This window comes from Amblyraja radiata, chromosome 25 (assembly GCF_010909765.2).
Source record: "Amblyraja radiata isolate CabotCenter1 chromosome 25, sAmbRad1.1.pri, whole genome shotgun sequence".
Lineage (NCBI taxonomy): Eukaryota > Metazoa > Chordata > Chondrichthyes > Rajiformes > Rajidae > Amblyraja > Amblyraja radiata.
The window spans coordinates 14,492,421-14,509,699 of NC_045980.1; the positions used below are offsets into that span (position 1 = coordinate 14,492,421).

At 42.5% G+C, this 17,279-nt stretch overlaps 1 protein-coding gene across 1 annotated transcript; it reads right to left on the reverse strand.

Moving 5' to 3' along the window:
• Positions 1-6,961: 6,961 nt before the first annotated feature.
• Positions 6,962-7,999, reverse strand: LOC116987131 (hydroxycarboxylic acid receptor 3-like). Its single transcript, XM_033043008.1, has one exon. It carries the CDS (start codon positions 7,997-7,999, stop codon positions 6,962-6,964), a length of 1,038 nt encoding a protein of 345 aa, XP_032898899.1.
• Between the last annotated feature and the right edge of the window lie 9,280 nt (positions 8,000-17,279).

A 17,279-nucleotide genomic window follows, 5' to 3' on the forward strand; every position in this document is an offset into this window, starting at 1 on the left:
AAGGAACGTTTTGGTGATGAACAGAGGATTGCGAATGCATACATTGAAAAGGCCCATGATTGGAAAGAAATCAAGCCAGAAGATGTGGATAAATTGAGTGAATATGCAATATTTCTGAGAAGATGTTGCAGCTCGATGAAAAATCTTGGCTATATGGAGGAAATTAATCTTTCAAGTAATATGAGAATCATCATTAGCAAGTTGCCCAGAAGAATGAGAGAAAAGTGGAGAGATAGGGCAGGTGAAATACGTGATAAGAGCAAACAAGTAGCCAGGCTACCAGACCTGGTGGAATATTTAGAAAGAGAAGTACGGTACATGTCAGATTCATGCAGCGGGATTATTGAAGAAGCCAAGCCACTTGCAATTTATAAGGGTTCTACCTATGTCAAAACTAAACAAAAGACAGGGCCTAAGAAAAGCAATTTTGCTACCAATATAATACCTGAGAAGGTGTTAGGTGGTGCAAAAGAGGATGCACCGACCAGAAAGAATGAATTCTGTCCATTTTGTGATGAAGTAGGTCACACCATAAGATGGTGTCGTAAATTTAAGGAAAAGAAATATGAAAAAAAGATGAACTTTTTAAAAAGGAATGGAATTTGCTATGGATGTTTAAAGAAAGGGCACATGGTAAAAGACTGTAAGTGTCCAATAATTTGTGACAAATGTAAGCAGAATCATCCTGATGTGCTTCATACTGTAAAGAAAGAGCCAGATCATACTGAGCAGAAAAAGGAGTCAGCGGATGTAAATGCTATCACCTCGCCTCAAGTAACTGCACATATTGGGGCCGGAGAGAAAGCATGCATTTTCTCTATTTTACCAGTACAAGTGAGAAATAGGGAAACTAATGTAGTGTTGCAAACATATGCATTTCTGGATCATGGGAGTTCAGCTACTTTTTGCACAGAGAATTTGATGAGAAGGTTGGACATTACTGGAGAGAAAGTTAAAATTCAAATGCGTACCATGAATAAAGAAAAGGATTACCAGAGTTATTATATAACAAATATGGAGATATCCAGTTTGGATGAAGATAATTTTATTCCAATTTCAGAGGTTTTCACACATGAAACAATGCCTGTTGGTCGTCAAAATGTACCCAGATGTGAAGACTTACAGCAATGGCCTTACCTGAAAGAAGTCAAAATAACTAGGACAAGTTAATTCTGTCCAACTGTGCGAGGATGTTTGAGTTATACTCTCATCCCAACCAAGTTTTTCTCGACACAGATTCTGTAAAATTAACTTGGCTAGCAGTGTAAATGGTGCCAGAAATCCCAAAGGATCATATACTGAACCAATCACAGATAAGATACCCCTTCTTGTGCATGGTCGTTCCTGAATTGACAATTTAAACTTAAACACATCCGTTTCCACACACCAGTGCAGTCCCAGTGCCCTTTCCATTGGCAAGTTGTCTTTGTCTAAATCCATCACCTTGGTTTCTTCGGCTCTGTCATCTGGTGGAATGCTTTCCAAAACAGCACGACTGTTGCTGACCCACTTGGTAAGTACAAATCCTCCCTTATTGCAGAGAAAGGTTAGGTGCTTCACTATTTGAATTGCCTCTAACTCGGTAGATACGGATTTTAGGCAATCGTCCACATAAAAATTATTTTTCAAAGTGGAAATTACCTCCTCTGGGAAATAATCTTTATTATCCTCTGCGGTTTTCCTCAAAGCGAAATTCGCACAACTTGGAGATGACACTGCTCCGAAAAGATGTACTTTCATTCGGTAATCAACAAGGTCTTGCTGCACATCCCCTTCAGGCCACCATAAAAATCGCAGATAATCAATATGTTTACCAGTTACTTTCACTTGATAAAACATTGCTCTGATATCAGCCATCAAAGCTATCGGTTCTTGCCTAAATTTGATGAGAACTCCAAGGAGCGAGTTAGTAAGGTCTGGACCTTGCAGTAATTCACTGTTAAGTGATGTCCCTTTAAAGACTGCCGCGCAGTCAAAGACCACCCTCAATGTCCCTTTCTTCGAGTGGTACACCCCATGGTGCGGAATATACCAGATCTCTCCATCATCTCGATATAGTTGATTCATTGGTATCCTTTCAGCATAATCGTTATTAATCATATTCTGTAAGAAGGATGTATATTCCTCTTGAAATTTCGTGTTCTTAACAAATTTACGTTTCAAACCATGAATACGCTGTTCAGCCATATAGCGATTATTTGGTAAATTGACACTTTCCTTCTTGAAAGGTAAATCCAAACAATAATGTCCATTTTTCATCTTAACTGAATGGTTCATAATATCTAAGAATTTCAATTCTTCTCTAGACATTTCTTCATGTTCTTGGCTGGTACTTTCATTGAAGTCATGATTATATTGCTTCATTAACAGCTTTTCCAATTTACCTGTAGATATTTGGTTAACAGCAACAGCACGGCAATTCATTTTGCTGGTGCTTTCCTTATTCTTACCCAAGGAGTAAGTCAATATCAGAATTTATCTTTGTTATTTTGACTTACTTATTGGAACGAATGCCCTGAGAGCATTAGAACCTGTACAGATAATTAGGAGCCAAGGGGATGGACCATATGCTATGAAGACCCTACTAGGATGGGTTATTTATGGCTCCTTGGGTAAGAATAAGGAAAGCACCAGCAAAATGAATTGCCGTGCTGTTGCTGTTAACCAAATATCTACAGGTAAATTGGAAAAGCTGTTAATGAAGCAATATAATCATGACTTCAATGAAAGTACCAGCCAAGAACATGAAGAAATGTCTAGATTATTGTCAAAGGCAGAAATACAAAGAAGAGATATTAACATTACAAGCTGGTGGAGAAGGGGTAAAAAGAAGTAGTCAATTGTATAAGCTCGACCCAATTTGGGAAGGAGATCTTCTGCGGATGGGTGGACGCCTAAACAGATTGGCAATGCCTGAAGAAAGGAAACGTCCTATCATTCTCGCTAAGGACTTTTACATAACAACATTATTATTACGGCATATTCATGAACAAATTGGGCATGGAGGAAGAAATTACATGCTATCCCAACTTCGTAAAAAATATTGGGTTATCAAGGCTAATTCAGCAGCAAGAAAGATAATAAAAAATTGCATCATATGCACGCGAGAGCGTGGGAAACTTGGTATACAGAAGATGGCAGACTTGCCTTTGGAGAGGATCACTCCAGACAAACCTCCATTCACAGATGTGGGGGTGGATTATTTTGGTCCTATGGAAGTTAAGAGAGGACGTAGCCTTGTGAAAAGATATGGTGTGATCTTCACTTGTATGGCGAGTAGAGCGGTACATCTTGAAGTTGCATCTACACTCGACACGGACTCATGTATTCAGGCATTAAGGAGATTTATTTGTCGACGGGGTCAAGTTACTTCGTTAAGATCGGATAATGGTTCGAATTTCGTTGGAGCGGATAGGGAACTAAAAAAAGCACTCAAAGACTTAAATCAGGATAAAATCCAATATACTATGCTTCAACAAGGCATAAAATGGAACTTTAATCCTCCAATGGGTTCCCATCATGGCGGTATTTGGGAACGATTAATTCGTATGGTACGAAATGTGCTGCGCTCCGTTCTGAGACAACAAGTTTTGGATGATGAAGGGTTACAGACACTGTTTTGTGAAATTGAGGCGATTTTAAACGATCGACCTATTACGAAAGGTTCTGATGATCCTAATGACCTGGAAGTACTCACACCAAATCATATTCTTCTGCTGAAAACCATTCCAACACTTCCACCTGGGCTTTTTGTAAAAGAAGATTTGTATATGAGACGTAGATGGAAGCAAGTACAATATATGGCAAATCTTTTTTGGAGGAGATGGATACAAGAGTATTTGCCTTTAATCCAAGAACGACAACGATGGCTAAGGATTAAAAGGAACTTTGTTCCAGGCGACATTGTGTTGGTGGCTGACTCTACAGCATCTAGAGGTTCTTGGTTAATGGGTAGAATACTGGAAATCATGCCTGATGTTCAGGGTTTGGTACGTATAGTGCGACTGAAAACAAAAAACAATGTTTTAATAAGACCACAATAACTAAGTTGTGCTTGCTTCTAGAAGGCGAAAGCGAAGATGGAAGAGTCGAGAAAGAATTGTGATTGCAGATATATAGTGCATGCTATTTTTTCCTCATTAGTATGGTGGTTAGTATCCACGCCTGGCATGCGGGCGATCGCGGTTTGATTTCCTGACGAGGGAGCCACAGGGTTTTATTCCCTGATATTTTGATTTTGATTTTGATGTATGTTAAGCCTTAATGGCCACTTTTTTGATGTTATTTGGTAATTGCCTCATTATGTATTCGGAACAATTAGGGGCCGGTATGGAGTGGCCATTTGGCCTATTTTGCATGTCATTGTGGATGGCATGTTCCTTTAAATTTTAGCCAGCCCGTTATAATGTGGGTGGGATTTTATGACGTGTCTTGGGGCGTGTTTATGCAGCTTAACTGCTTGCGTGTTAGTTTAGTTGGGAATTCGTTTTGGACAGGAGAGGGAGAAGGTTTATCCTTCGACCATGTCAAGCATGTCAAGCAGGTCAAGCATGTCAAGCCTCATGTGAAGAAGAAGACACGAAGAGTTTTCTAGTATCTGAAGCAATGCGCTGGAGTTCGAAGAAGATTGCTGGAACAAGTCGGAAAACCTTGGATGTATCTTACTGTTTTATATCTACAATAAAGAAAATATTCATTAAAAGACTGTGTGCTGAAGCTTTATGAAAGTAGAAGCTCTGTAAGTCTCTGAGGCAGCTTGCATGCGTACCGAAGATATTCCCCTTATCCCCTCTCAACCAATTAGTGGCTAGGGAGTTAATTTCCTGAAAGATCTGAAAAATCTGCCGCTACACTCGTGACCGTGTTTATTCACTAACATTGCAGATCTCAGATGCTGATCTATGGTAAATGTGCTGGTCTATAATGTTGCAAATGGTGGACAAAAACAAAGGGGTTCTTTACTTGTGCGGGAACCACAAACCATAGATGGTACAATATTATTCAAACTTTGTTTTTTCGAAATAAAAGTTTAAGTAACATGGATTATCAGCTCAATTCAGCTGGAATCAGATATGTTAATGTTAAGCTAAACAATTTCACACTTAAAGCGAGTAAATGTTTCCACATAAAGTCCACAATTAGTTTTAAATATTAAAAAGAACTTCAACACCTTTGCTCAGTCCGCCTCAATCTCCCGGTCACCAAACACTTTATCTCCCCTTCCCATTCCCATTCTGACCATTCTGTCCTGTGCCTTCTCCACTGTCAGAGTGAGGCCAAACAAAAACTGGAGGAACAGCACCTCATGTTTCACTTGGGCAGCTTTCAATCCAGCGGTATGACTAATAATTTTTCTAACTTCAAGTAACCCTTGCATCCCCTCTCTCTCTGTCCCTCCCCCATCCTACGTCCTACTAACTTCATTGTCGACCTGCTTGGATGCTGCCTGACCCACTGGGTTACTCCAGCTTTCTGTGTCTATCTTTTTTCTTGCAGTTTGCAACAGTGCTGGGTTCAGTTCTTGTGGCTGGTTATTTCAAGAGACAGTTGGAGTAATTAAGGATATTTTCCCTTTTTTAATTATTTACTCATTAGGTGATTGTTTCTCACCTTGTTGTCTGTCCAATGCAAACCTCTTTAATGAGCTAGTGCACAAGTCTATCTTTCTGTTCTAACTGCAATTGGATCAACATAGAACATAGAGCATCGAACAGTACAGAAGATAATCACGATCAATCACAATAATACTTTATTAGCCAAGTATGTTTTGCAACAGACGAGGAACAACATTGGGAACATTTTTCCTGCATCTAGCTTGTCCAGTCCTTTCATAATTTTGTACGTTTCTATAAGATCCCCTCTCATTCATCTAAATTCCGAATACAACCACAGTCTTTTCAATCTTTCCTCATATGACAGTCCCACCATCCCGGGGATTAACCTCGTGAACCTACGCTGCACTGCCTCAATAGCATAGAACTTCTATGGGACTTTTTTTAATTGATATTAATTTTTTTTAAAGCCAATATATCCCTTCGATGTGAAAAGTGGGGTAATGCCCATTTTATTTCTCTGACAGAAACAGTTCCTGATAATTCAGGCATGGAAAATCATGAGTTACAACTGGGAGATGAACTCACAGGGAACAAAGGTGGACCAGTGAGGAGAGTACGTTGGTTGCTGGTTGACCAGGGGAAAGTGACGGCTGGATGCCCTGCAGCAGCCTGGGGTTTGCCAGAATCGGGCACCGCCCATACAACTAGAATGTGGACAGACACATAAAGCTGGAGTAATTCAGCAGGTCAGACAGCATCTCTGGGGAAAAGGAATAGGTGACGTTTCGGGTCAAGACCCTCTTCAGACTGGAAAGTGGACTGGACTTGAAAAAAAGCACCAAAACATGGTGCCTCACGAGGGCTCAGAAGAATATTTCTGTACAATTGCTAATTGGGGATGTGCTTGGGTATGTCAATACTCCACTGGGCTGTAAGAAAATAATTTCACTGTGTGCTTGCACTTTGCACATCTGACAATAAAAGCCACTCAACCATTGAATCGGGATCCTTCTTTCGATAGGACTTAATACCCAACTCCATAATTCTGTTCCACCAATGCCTCCCATAACGAGTGATTGCTGGACATTGCACCTTAAAGCCACCTTCTCTTCCCCACACGTGTGAAGTAAAGTCCAAGGCAAACAATGAGGCTTTGGCGGTGACCTCCTAGACATTGGTCATTGTGTCTCCTTACTGGCCATCGCGGTTGCATGCAGCAATATTTTTAGTACTACGGTTGCCTTTTGCGTTAGAAATGTGGTCAGGCGAGTAACTTAACTTAGAAACTGCAGGGCGATTACTTTCTTAAGATCAAAGGTTTTAAAACTATTAGGGAGAGCGCCCCGCCCGGACCCTTCTTCCCAGAGCAAGTTGGAAGAAAGCAAGCAGCAACCTTGGGAGCTGGTTCACAGATTGTCACTCGACTCAGTTCGTAAATGGTCCCAGGTGTTGAGAACAGAAGAGCGTTGAGGTTCAACTTGTGTTTCTGGTTTTGGTGGAGCTGAGCGAATTGTTGATCTGAAAAGTCTGATGTTGTGAGAAATGAGAGCTTTCTTCAGAGATTCCTTGAACGTGGAACTGGAGAAGTAGTAAACAACCGGATCGAGCACACTGTTCAAGTAAGTGATGAACAGGGTGTTGTCGAAGATCTGCACGGTAACGTCGAACGTCTTGCAATTACTTACACGGTTCGAGATTAAAACAGCAATTACAGCAACGTTGCTGGGTAAGAAACAGATGATGAAAACCGTCGCCACGACCACCACAAGCCTCGTTGCTCGTTTATATTTGGCCCTCAGTTCAGATTTCATCTGCTTTAGCTTCCAGGCGATACAGCAAGTGGAAAACAGGATGATCGAAGCTGGTAAAAGGAAATTGAAAATAATAAAAACCATGTTAGTCAAAATCGCTGTGGAACTTAAGGGCTTGAATGGTCTGAACGGCTCACAATTTGTCACATTCATGTGCTGGAACGTGCGAGGTTCAGTCAAAACGTGCAGACACATCGCCAGCGTTACAAGCCAAAGAATGCAGGATACCTTCACCGCACCGCTTGTGGTCATTTTGCTCACTTTATGGTGAGGGTGGATCACCTTGAAGTAGCGTTCAAGCGCCATAACCGCCAGGAAAGCAACGCTCACTGCCCGGTTCATAAATATCGTGAATATCTTCAGGCGACAGGCAACATCGCCGAAAATCCAGTCTTTCCCACGGATGTAATAGTCAACTCGAAATGGTAGGGCGCAGATTAGCAGAGTGTCCGCGATGGCCAGGTTCAACCCGTACACTGTGCTTGATCTCCAGGCTTTCACATGCAAAGAGAAGACCCACAGAGCAATTGCATTTCCAAAGAATCCAAAGATAAATGTTAAAATGAGCACTGGCGGATTGTAGGATGAGTTAATGTCCTCCACTAATAAGCAAGACTTGTTCTCGTCACCCATCGTGGAAGTAAACTCAGTTACTTTGAAAGAGGAATAAATTGAGATGCAGTGTAATATGTACGGGGGGGGGGGGGGGGGGGGGGGGGGGGGAGGGGGTGGTTATGCTACGTCGCATCATAGATCTGGGGTGGTTCCACGGCCAAAACCGCACAGCTAAAATAAGTTACATTGTGAAACTTCCAACAACTCACCAGGGCCGGTGCTAGGAATTGCGGGGCCCAATTAGAAAACTGATGGCGGGGCCCCTACTCTACAAAAGTAAAATGCTCGTCTTTAACCAAAAAAAACATAAAATGCTTGATATACTAAAATTTTGAAAAACTATATGAAAGTTTTATTTTTTTTAATACAAAGTAAGGCAATTACAGACATACTGATTATACGCAGGTCTTTTAGAAAAATACTTTTCTGGCTTTTTTATTTGCAAAGTCTCTCAAAATATTTTCAAGGTCAATGGTTTTAGCAATGTCATTTTCTATAGATATCATTGCCAAATTGTTTAGTCTCTCTTGTGAAATTGTTGACCGTAAGTATGTTTTAATCAGTTTTAGTTTTGAAAAACTTCTTTCACCTGATGCGATTGTTACAGGCATTGTTAAGTAAATCCTCAAAGCAATAAAAACATTAGGAAATGCTGTAAATCGATTGTTTACTATCAGGTATTCAAACAGAGCATGAGGCTTAATGATACTGGAGGGAAGAAAAGGTTTCAGAGCTTCAAGTTCTTCAGCCAATAGGCTATGTTTACATTTATTACAAACATTCATTACAAACAGGTGATTCCTAGCCAAACCTACCGCTAGATAAATTTTGAGTCATCTAACGAAACCAAACCAAACCAAACCTAACCTGCGATTGAACTTTTCATAATATAACATTAATTTAGGCCACATGTCGCGGATCTACTTACCCGGGCGGAATGATTTGGCGGCACCGGGCTGAAGGATTTGCCGACGGTAATGCGGTGCGTTCCCCAAAAGTAAAAACTACCCTATATAAGTATCCATGGAACACGAAAAATAATAATTATATTCAGAATCAGCTATTCCACCCACAAGCCATTTTTGATGCATTGTTTACATTCATGACAGCTGATCGTAGGCTAGACATATTTCCATTTCCATGGCTAATTTCGTACTGTTCTTATGTAGTCTTTCTCTATGATATCCCAAACACTCTCTAACACTGTCATATCATTATCATGCACTAAATATATATAAATATCCATGGAACACGATAAATAATCGGTATATTCTGAACCAGCTGATCACTCACCAACCATTATTTCGTCTTCGGAGACGCACAATATTCACACTGTCATATGTCATTTATATGGCTAATTAGCCCACTCTTTCTGTTTCGATTTTTTCTATACACTAATGTTTTGTAAAATTATGTTGTTACAGCACAATATATCCTTAAATACGTGACAAAACACGATATATCCAAAGAGCAATGATACTCACTTGAAGAAAACAGTCTTTACACAATATACAAGGAACTTAAAGTACGACACATAAAAAATGTCACCATTCAGATAATAGTCTACTTTCCTGTTTTTGCCACCAAAGTGGGTAACCTCACATTTATCCACATTATACTGCATCTGCCATGCATTTGCCCACTCACCCAGCCTATACAAGTCACCTTGTAGCCTCCTAGTTTAGAGGGGTTTAAACGGTTTAGAGATGTTTAGAGGGCTTCAGATAGGTTTAGAAGTGTTCAGAAGTGTTGCAGAGGGAAATAGGGGGGGAATAGACAGGGTTTAGAGGTGTTCAGAGGGTCCCAGAGGGGTTTAGAGACGTTATAAGCCCCCCGTGAGAAATTGTATTTCTCTGAAATTGAAGATAGACATAAAGCTGGAGTAACTCAGCAGGACAGGCAGCGCAGCGACTCTGGAGAGAAGACCCCTGAATTGAACTCGCGTCGGTGAAAGTACTTGTGATTGTCTGAAGAAGGGTCTCGACCAGAAACGCAACCCACTCCCCAGAGCCGCTGCCCGTCCCGCTGAGCCACGTTCGACTTCAGAGCCAAACAATAAACACAGAGTGCTGGAGGAACTCAGCGGTCAAGGCGGCTGCCTCACCCGCTGGGTTTCTCCAGCATTTTTGTCTACCGCTAAACGTCAATGATTCCGGGAATGCTGAGGCAACAGGGTGATAGAGAGGGAGTGGGAGGGCTAGAGAGAGACGAGATGGGGAGCGGGAGTGAGAGAAGGAGGGGGAGAGAGAGAGCAAAACACAGAGAGACACAACGTGGGTCGGTAGGTGAATGACCAACCTGCCCACCAGGAAGAAGCCCCTTCTCGCGGTCCGGGACCCTCACTCATGATGGTGAGTTTAAAGAAATTCTCAACGTGTCATCGATCTACATTCCTCAGTAAATGTAATTGTGTTTTAAACAAGTATTATTGACGCCGCGTGAATTTTATACAAAGGAACCTGGCGCCATTAATACTCATTCAAAACACAATAACATTCACTGAGGTTTGTGGATGGATGCAGATTGATATAACAACGTGTTAACAACTTCATGTTAAGAAGTGCTAACAGTACTAGTTAACAAATCGTTTGTGTCTGATGGCCGTGCAGCGGTTGTTATACATGGTCGTTTAAAAAAAAAATCCGGATGGCGAATTAAAAAAAATCTTTATTTAACAAAGAGAATTCGTATTTCCGTACGAAATACGGAACATTAGTGCGGGGCCCCCATTAGGCGCGGGGCCCAATTGGGGGCAATCGGTCAAATCGGCTTAAAGCCGGCCCTGCAACTCACTGAGAAATCCTACCAAGGTACACGGCAGCCATAAATCACATTGAGGAACCTGGGATTATGTTGAATGGGTTTATTTGAGACACAAGAGACTGCACAAAGTTTCGTTCATAAATTATAGGAGCAGAGTTAGGCCATTCGGTCCATCAAGTCTACTCTGCCATTCAATCATGGCTGATCTATCTTTTCCTCTCAACCCTCATTCTCCTGCCTTCTCCCCATAATCCGTGACACCTGCACTAATCAATAATCTATCAATCTCCATCTTAAAAATATCCTTGACTTGGCCTCCAAAGCCTTCTGTGGCAATGAATTCCACAGATTCACATCCCTCTGACCAAAGAAATTCCTCCTCATCTCCTATCCAAAGCTGTGTCATTTTATTCTGAGGCTATTGGCTCTGATGCTAGACTCTCCCACTAGTGGAAACATCCTTTCCACATCCACTCTATCCAAGCCTTTCAAGAAAGTATTGTTTTTTTTGTTTCCTAGTTTGCTGTAAGAATTCTGAAACCTGCTTGGCTATTTGGTCTACTTGGGGTTAGGTTTATTATTATCACATGTACCGAGGTACAGTGAAAAGCTTTGTTGCTTTCAAATCTGACATTACTATACATACAATCAAGCCAAACTCAAGAACAATAGGTAAAACAAAGGGAAAGATACAGAGTGCAGAATATAATTCTCAGCATTGTAGCGCATCAGTTGCAGAGACCAAGTTCAATGTCTGCAATGAGGTAGAGGTGAACCCGATGGTCCCCTAGCTTATTGAAGGACCGTTCAGAAGCCTAGTAACAGAGGGGAAGAAACTGTTCCTCATTCTGGTGGTAAGTGCTTTCAAGCTGCTTTCCATCTGCCTGATGTGAGTGGGGGAAATAAGGGATGACCAAAGTCAGAAAGGTCTTTGTTTATGTAATAAGAAGGAACTGCAGATTGTGGTATATACCAAAGATTATGCTGTGCTGTTGTGCTGAAGCAAAGCAAGAATTTCATTGTCCCATCTGGGACACATGACAATAAACTCTCTTGAATCTTGAATCTTGAGATAGACACATAGTGCTGGAGTAACTCAGCGGGTCAGGCAGCATCTCTGGGGAAACTGGAAGGGTGAGGTTTTGGTTCAGGACCTATCTTCAGACTGTAAGTTGGAGGGGAAAGGGGAGGAGAAAACTGGAGGCAAGAAAAGTCCAGGACAACTTAGTGGGCAACAGATGATCTCAGGCAGGGTGTTTCACTGAAAGGCCAATTGTAGGCTGGGAAAGGTGTGATCTCAAGTGGGATACATTGGGCTGCTTTCTCAAAGTCAGCGTGAAGTGTGGAAGGAGTCAATGATGGGGATAGACACAAAGTGCTGGAGTAACTCAGCGGGTCAGAAAATAAATAGTTGACGTTTCGGGTCAAGATCCTTCTTCAGACTCTGAACAAGAAGGGTCTCGACCCAAAACATCACAAATGTCCTTTCTCCAGATTGCTGCCTGACACACTGAGTTACTCCACAATTTGTGTCCATATTCATCTGTAGTTACTTCCTACACAAGCCAATGATGGGGAGTATTGTCTGTGTGTTCAAGGGAGCAGTCACTGATGATAACACAGCGATGGACACTCCACTGCTCTCTGACATCTAGCCCCTTGTTCCAGATCTCATTAGGATAGAAACATAGAAACATAGAAAATAGGTGCAGGAGGAGGCCATTCGGCCCTTTGAGCTAGTTCAGCCATTCATTGTGATCATGGCTGATCGTTCCCAATCAATAACTCGTGCCTGCCTTCTCCCCATATCCCTTGATTCCACTAGCCCCTAGAGCTCTATCTAACACTCTTAAATCCATCCAGTGATTTGGCCTCCACTGCCCTCTGTGGCAGGGAATTCCATAAATTCACAACTCTCTGGGTGACAAAGTTTGTTCTCACCTCAATCTTAAATGGCCTCCCCTTTATTCTAAGACTGTGGCCCCTGGTTCCGGACTCACCCAACAATGGGAACATTTTTCCTGCATCTAGTTTGTCCAGTCCTTTTTATTTATATTACTAAAACTAAGTTCTTGACCACTTTCTGACTTCCTGTTTCATGATTTCTGAAAGAACGCCGCCACTTACGGCAGTCATTTTTGGACACCTCGCTCAGAGTCCCCATCCGCTGAGCTGGACCAGAGGACTTTTCCCATCGATGAAACATAAAAGAGCTATTGATGTTTTAAAAATGTTGACATTCTCTCTGCTGCCCCTGCTGGTAGGAGGGGGAGGGACTATAAAACCCGGAAGTGTTGTGCCTCAGTCAGTCTCTGCAAGATGGGGGAAGTGAGGGAAGTTAGAGCATCACGTCTCTCAGTCTGAGCTGCGAATAACACTGAACACATGTCAATTAAACTGTGAGTGTGGTTTTACTGACCTTGAGTGCCCTTAATGTGGTTTGAAAATGAAAATATGGTTGGTTTGAAGTAAAAAGCACTGCAAATGGTTGTTTGGGGGTTTTGGGTTGAAGTAAAAGGCACTGCAAATGGTTGTTTGGTCTAAACTTGACAACTTCCTGTTTGCACTGTATATTGATTTTAGATAAAACGCTACCACTTACGGCTGTGATTTTTGGCCATCTTACTCCGCTCATCAGGTGCAGAGGATTCTTCCCATCAATGAAAAATAAAAGTGTCATTACTATTGAAAAAATGTTGTGAATTTCTCTCCTGTCAATCACGCCATGAAGGCCACACCTTTTCTGGTGGGAGAGGGATGGATTATAAAACCCGGAAATGTGGGTGTGGCTCAGTCTCTGCATGATGGGGGAGGGAGAGATCACAACTCTGTCTGAGCTGTGAATCAACTGAATACACTGAATGTCTACTGAACTGTGAGTGTGGTGTTTTGTGTGGTTTTATGGTGATTTTACCCTGCTTGAAATGGTATGAAACTGCATTTGAATGTGGTGGCCTTGCACCCTGCATGAAATGGTATGAAACTGCATTTGAATGTGGTGACGTTGCACCCTGCATGAAATGGTATGAAACTGCATTTGAATTTGGTGGCCTTGCACCCTGCTTGAAATGATATGAAACTGCACTTGAATTCAGTGGCCTTGCACCCTGCTTGAAGTGGTAGGAAACTGAACAAATGGTAGGAAAATTGATTTGAATTTGGTGGCCTTGCATCCTGCTGGAAATGGAATTTCAAGGAATAGCCGTGAGTCAACTGCCAGCCCACCAGCCGTGAGTGAGCTGCCATCAGGCTTGAGGGACAGAGCTGCCACCCCAAGAATCCATTTGGCCCACAATGTCCATACTAGCCCTCTGGAGACCAGTCCCTTCTGCCCACAACACCCATACCAGCTCTCCAGAAAGCCCCCCCCCCCACCCCCCACTGGCCACCAATATTGGAATTGGTGGAGAGGTGGAATATTGCGTTGGGGGACCAGCCCTCCCGTGTGAACATGGGACCCAACGGGTCCCACTTAGTCTAGTAATTTTATGTTTCTATAAGAACCCCCTCATCCTTCTAAACTCCAGTGAATGCAAGCCTAGTTTTTTCAATTTTTCCTCTTAGGACAGTCCCGCGATCCCAGGGATCAATCTCGTGAACCTATGCTGCACTGCCTCAATCACAAGGATGTCCTTCCTCAAATTAGGAGACCAAAGCTGTACGTAATACTCCAGATGTGGTCTTACCAGAGCCCTATACAACTGCAGATGAACCTCTCTACTCCTACACTGGAATCCTCTTGTTATGAAGGCCAACATTCCATTAGCTTTCTTCACTGCCTGCTGTACCTGCACCCCAACTTTCAGTGACTGGTGTACAAGGACACCCAGGTCTCGCTGCACCTCCCCCTTACCTAACCTAACCCAATTGAGATAATAATCTGCCCCCTTGTTTTTGCCACCAAAGTGGATAACTTCACATTTATCTATATCATACTGCATCTGCCATGCATCTGCCCACTCACTCAATCTGTCCAGTTCACCCTGCAACCTCTTAACATCCTCTTCACAATTCACACTGCCACCCAGCTTTGTGTCATCTGCAAACTTGCTAGTGTTGCTCCTAATTCCCTCTTCCAAATTATTAATATATATGGTAAACAGTTGCGACACCGAGCCTTGCAGCACTCCACTCGCCACTGCCTGTCATTCTGAATAGCACCCGTTCACTCCTACTCTTTGCTTCCTATCGGTAATTAGGAAATTAGAGAAAATTGATACCACAGGGTCCATGCAATCCTCTGAGAACATTTCTGCCTCTCAGCAGCAGATGACAATGGTCAGAAAGTCCAGACCCTTGTGACGTTTGCAGATAGATATCTGAGTGAGAAAGTCAGCTTCTGAGGAACATATGAAGTGGCTATAAAGGTACAGATTAAAGGAAGACCATGAGCGGGGCAGATGGAACATTATGTGCAGCATAGATTTGGTGGAGAAACCATTTGGACAAACTATTTGGTGACACAGTGGCGCAGCGGTAGAGCTGCTGCCTTACAGCGCCAGAGACCGGGGTTCGATCTCAACCTCAGGTGCTGTCTGTGTGGAGTTTGCACGTTCGCCCTGTGACGGCGTGGGTTTCCTACTCGTGCTCCGGTTTCCTCCCACATCACAAAGACGTGCAGGTTTGTAGGTAAATTGGCCTCTGCAAATTGCCCCTAGTGTGTAGGGAGTAGATGGGAAAGTGGGATAACATGGAACTAGTGTGGATGGGTGATCATTGAAGGGCATGGAAGGTTGTTTCCATGCTTAATTACCTACTATGTTTAAGAAACCTTTTTGGAAGGTGAGATGAATCAGGGGTGAGTAGGTCTCGACCCGAAATGTCAACTATTCCATTTCTCCAGAGATGCTGCCTGAACCGCTGAGTTACTCCAGCTTGTTGTGTCTATATCAGGGCTGATCTGGCCAGCAGGAGGCGACAACTGTCAGTCAGAAGAAATCACAGAGCAAACAATTCCAACCCTTGCTAAATTTCTTTGAGTTTAGAGATACAGCATGGAAACAGGTTCTTCAGCCCACCAAGTCCATGCTGACCATCGAACTCCTGTCCACACTAGTTTTATGATATCCCACTTTCACATCCGCTCCTTACACACTAGAGGCAATTTTACAGTGGCCGATTTTCCGACAAACCTGCACGTCATTGGAATGTGGGAGGAAACCGAAGCACCTGGAGGAAACCCACGCCGACACAGGGAAAACTGGCAAACTCCTCACAGACAGCACCCGTAGTCAGGATCGAACCTGGATCTCTGGCAAGCGATTAGGAAGACAAATAATTAGTGCATTAGATTTTAATGCAATGAGAATAGAATATATAAATATAGAAATCTCACTCCAGTTACATGCAGCCTAAGTAAGATGGCAACAAGCAATTTTAGTAACACAAGATCTCAAGGAAAAAGGAAGGTCGGTGAATCTTGTTCCCCTAGTCACAAGACCATGGGCAGAGCAACCATTTCTCTATTCTCTTAATTCAGGACATTTTTTGAAAACTGGGAAGGAATACATTTACCAAACACACAGTGACCATCTCTCCTCTCCCTCTCTCATTTGGTGTGGCCACTGTGGGTCAGCCGGTAGAGGTGCTGCCTCACAACACCAGACAGTTGGGTTGGATCCTGACCTCGGGTGCTGTCTGGACGGAGTCTGCAAGTTCTCCTTGTGACCACATGTGTTTCCTCCGCGTGCTCCGGTTCCCTCCCATATTCCAACGACATGCGGGTTTACAGGTTAATTGTCCTCTGTAAATTGCCCCTAATGTGTAGTGCGCAGAATATGAAACTTGGATAACATCATACTATAATATGTCTTTTTAATCTATATAACTAAAAGTCTGATCTTGACCACTTCCTTTTGTTCTGTATATTGATTTTAGAAAGCTGTGAATAATTCTGAACACAAGTTAACTGAACTGTGTGGTTTTACTGACCTGTCAGTGCCCATAATGTGGTTTGAAAATATAGTTTTGAAATGCTAAAGCTGTGTTGCCTTTGGTTTGGAAATGCTAAAGTTGTGTAGCCTTTGGTTTGGAAATGCTAAAGCTCTGTTGCCAAATTAAAGTTGCCTTGCCTAATTAAAGTTGCCTTGCCTAATTAAAGTTGCCCTGCTTAATTAAAGTTGTCTTGCCTAATTAAAGTAGCCTTGCTTAATTAAAGTTGCCTTGCTTAATTAAAGTTGCCTTGCCTAATTAAAGTTGCCTTGCCTAATTAAAGTTGCCTTGTCTTCTATATAATTAAAAGTCTAATCTTGACTTAGAAAAAACCGCCACCACGTACGGGTTTGATTTTTGGCTCTCTTACTCAGAGTCCCCCTCCGCTCATCAGGTGCTGAGGATTTTTCCCATCGATGAAAAAGAAAAGAGTTATTAGTGTTTAAAGATTTTTGAGATTCTCTCTCCTGTCAACCACGTCATGAAGGCCACGCTCCTTCTGGTGGGAGGGGGGATGGACTATAAAACCCAGAAGTGTGGGCGTGGCTCAGTCTCTGCAAGATGGAGGAGGGAGAGGTCAAGACTCGCTGTCTTTCATGGCCTT

Coding starts and splice junctions, on each gene's coding strand:
- LOC116987131 (XM_033043008.1), bottom strand. CDS start 7,999: ATGGGTGACGAGAACAAGTCTTGCTTATTAGTGGAGGACATTAACTCA.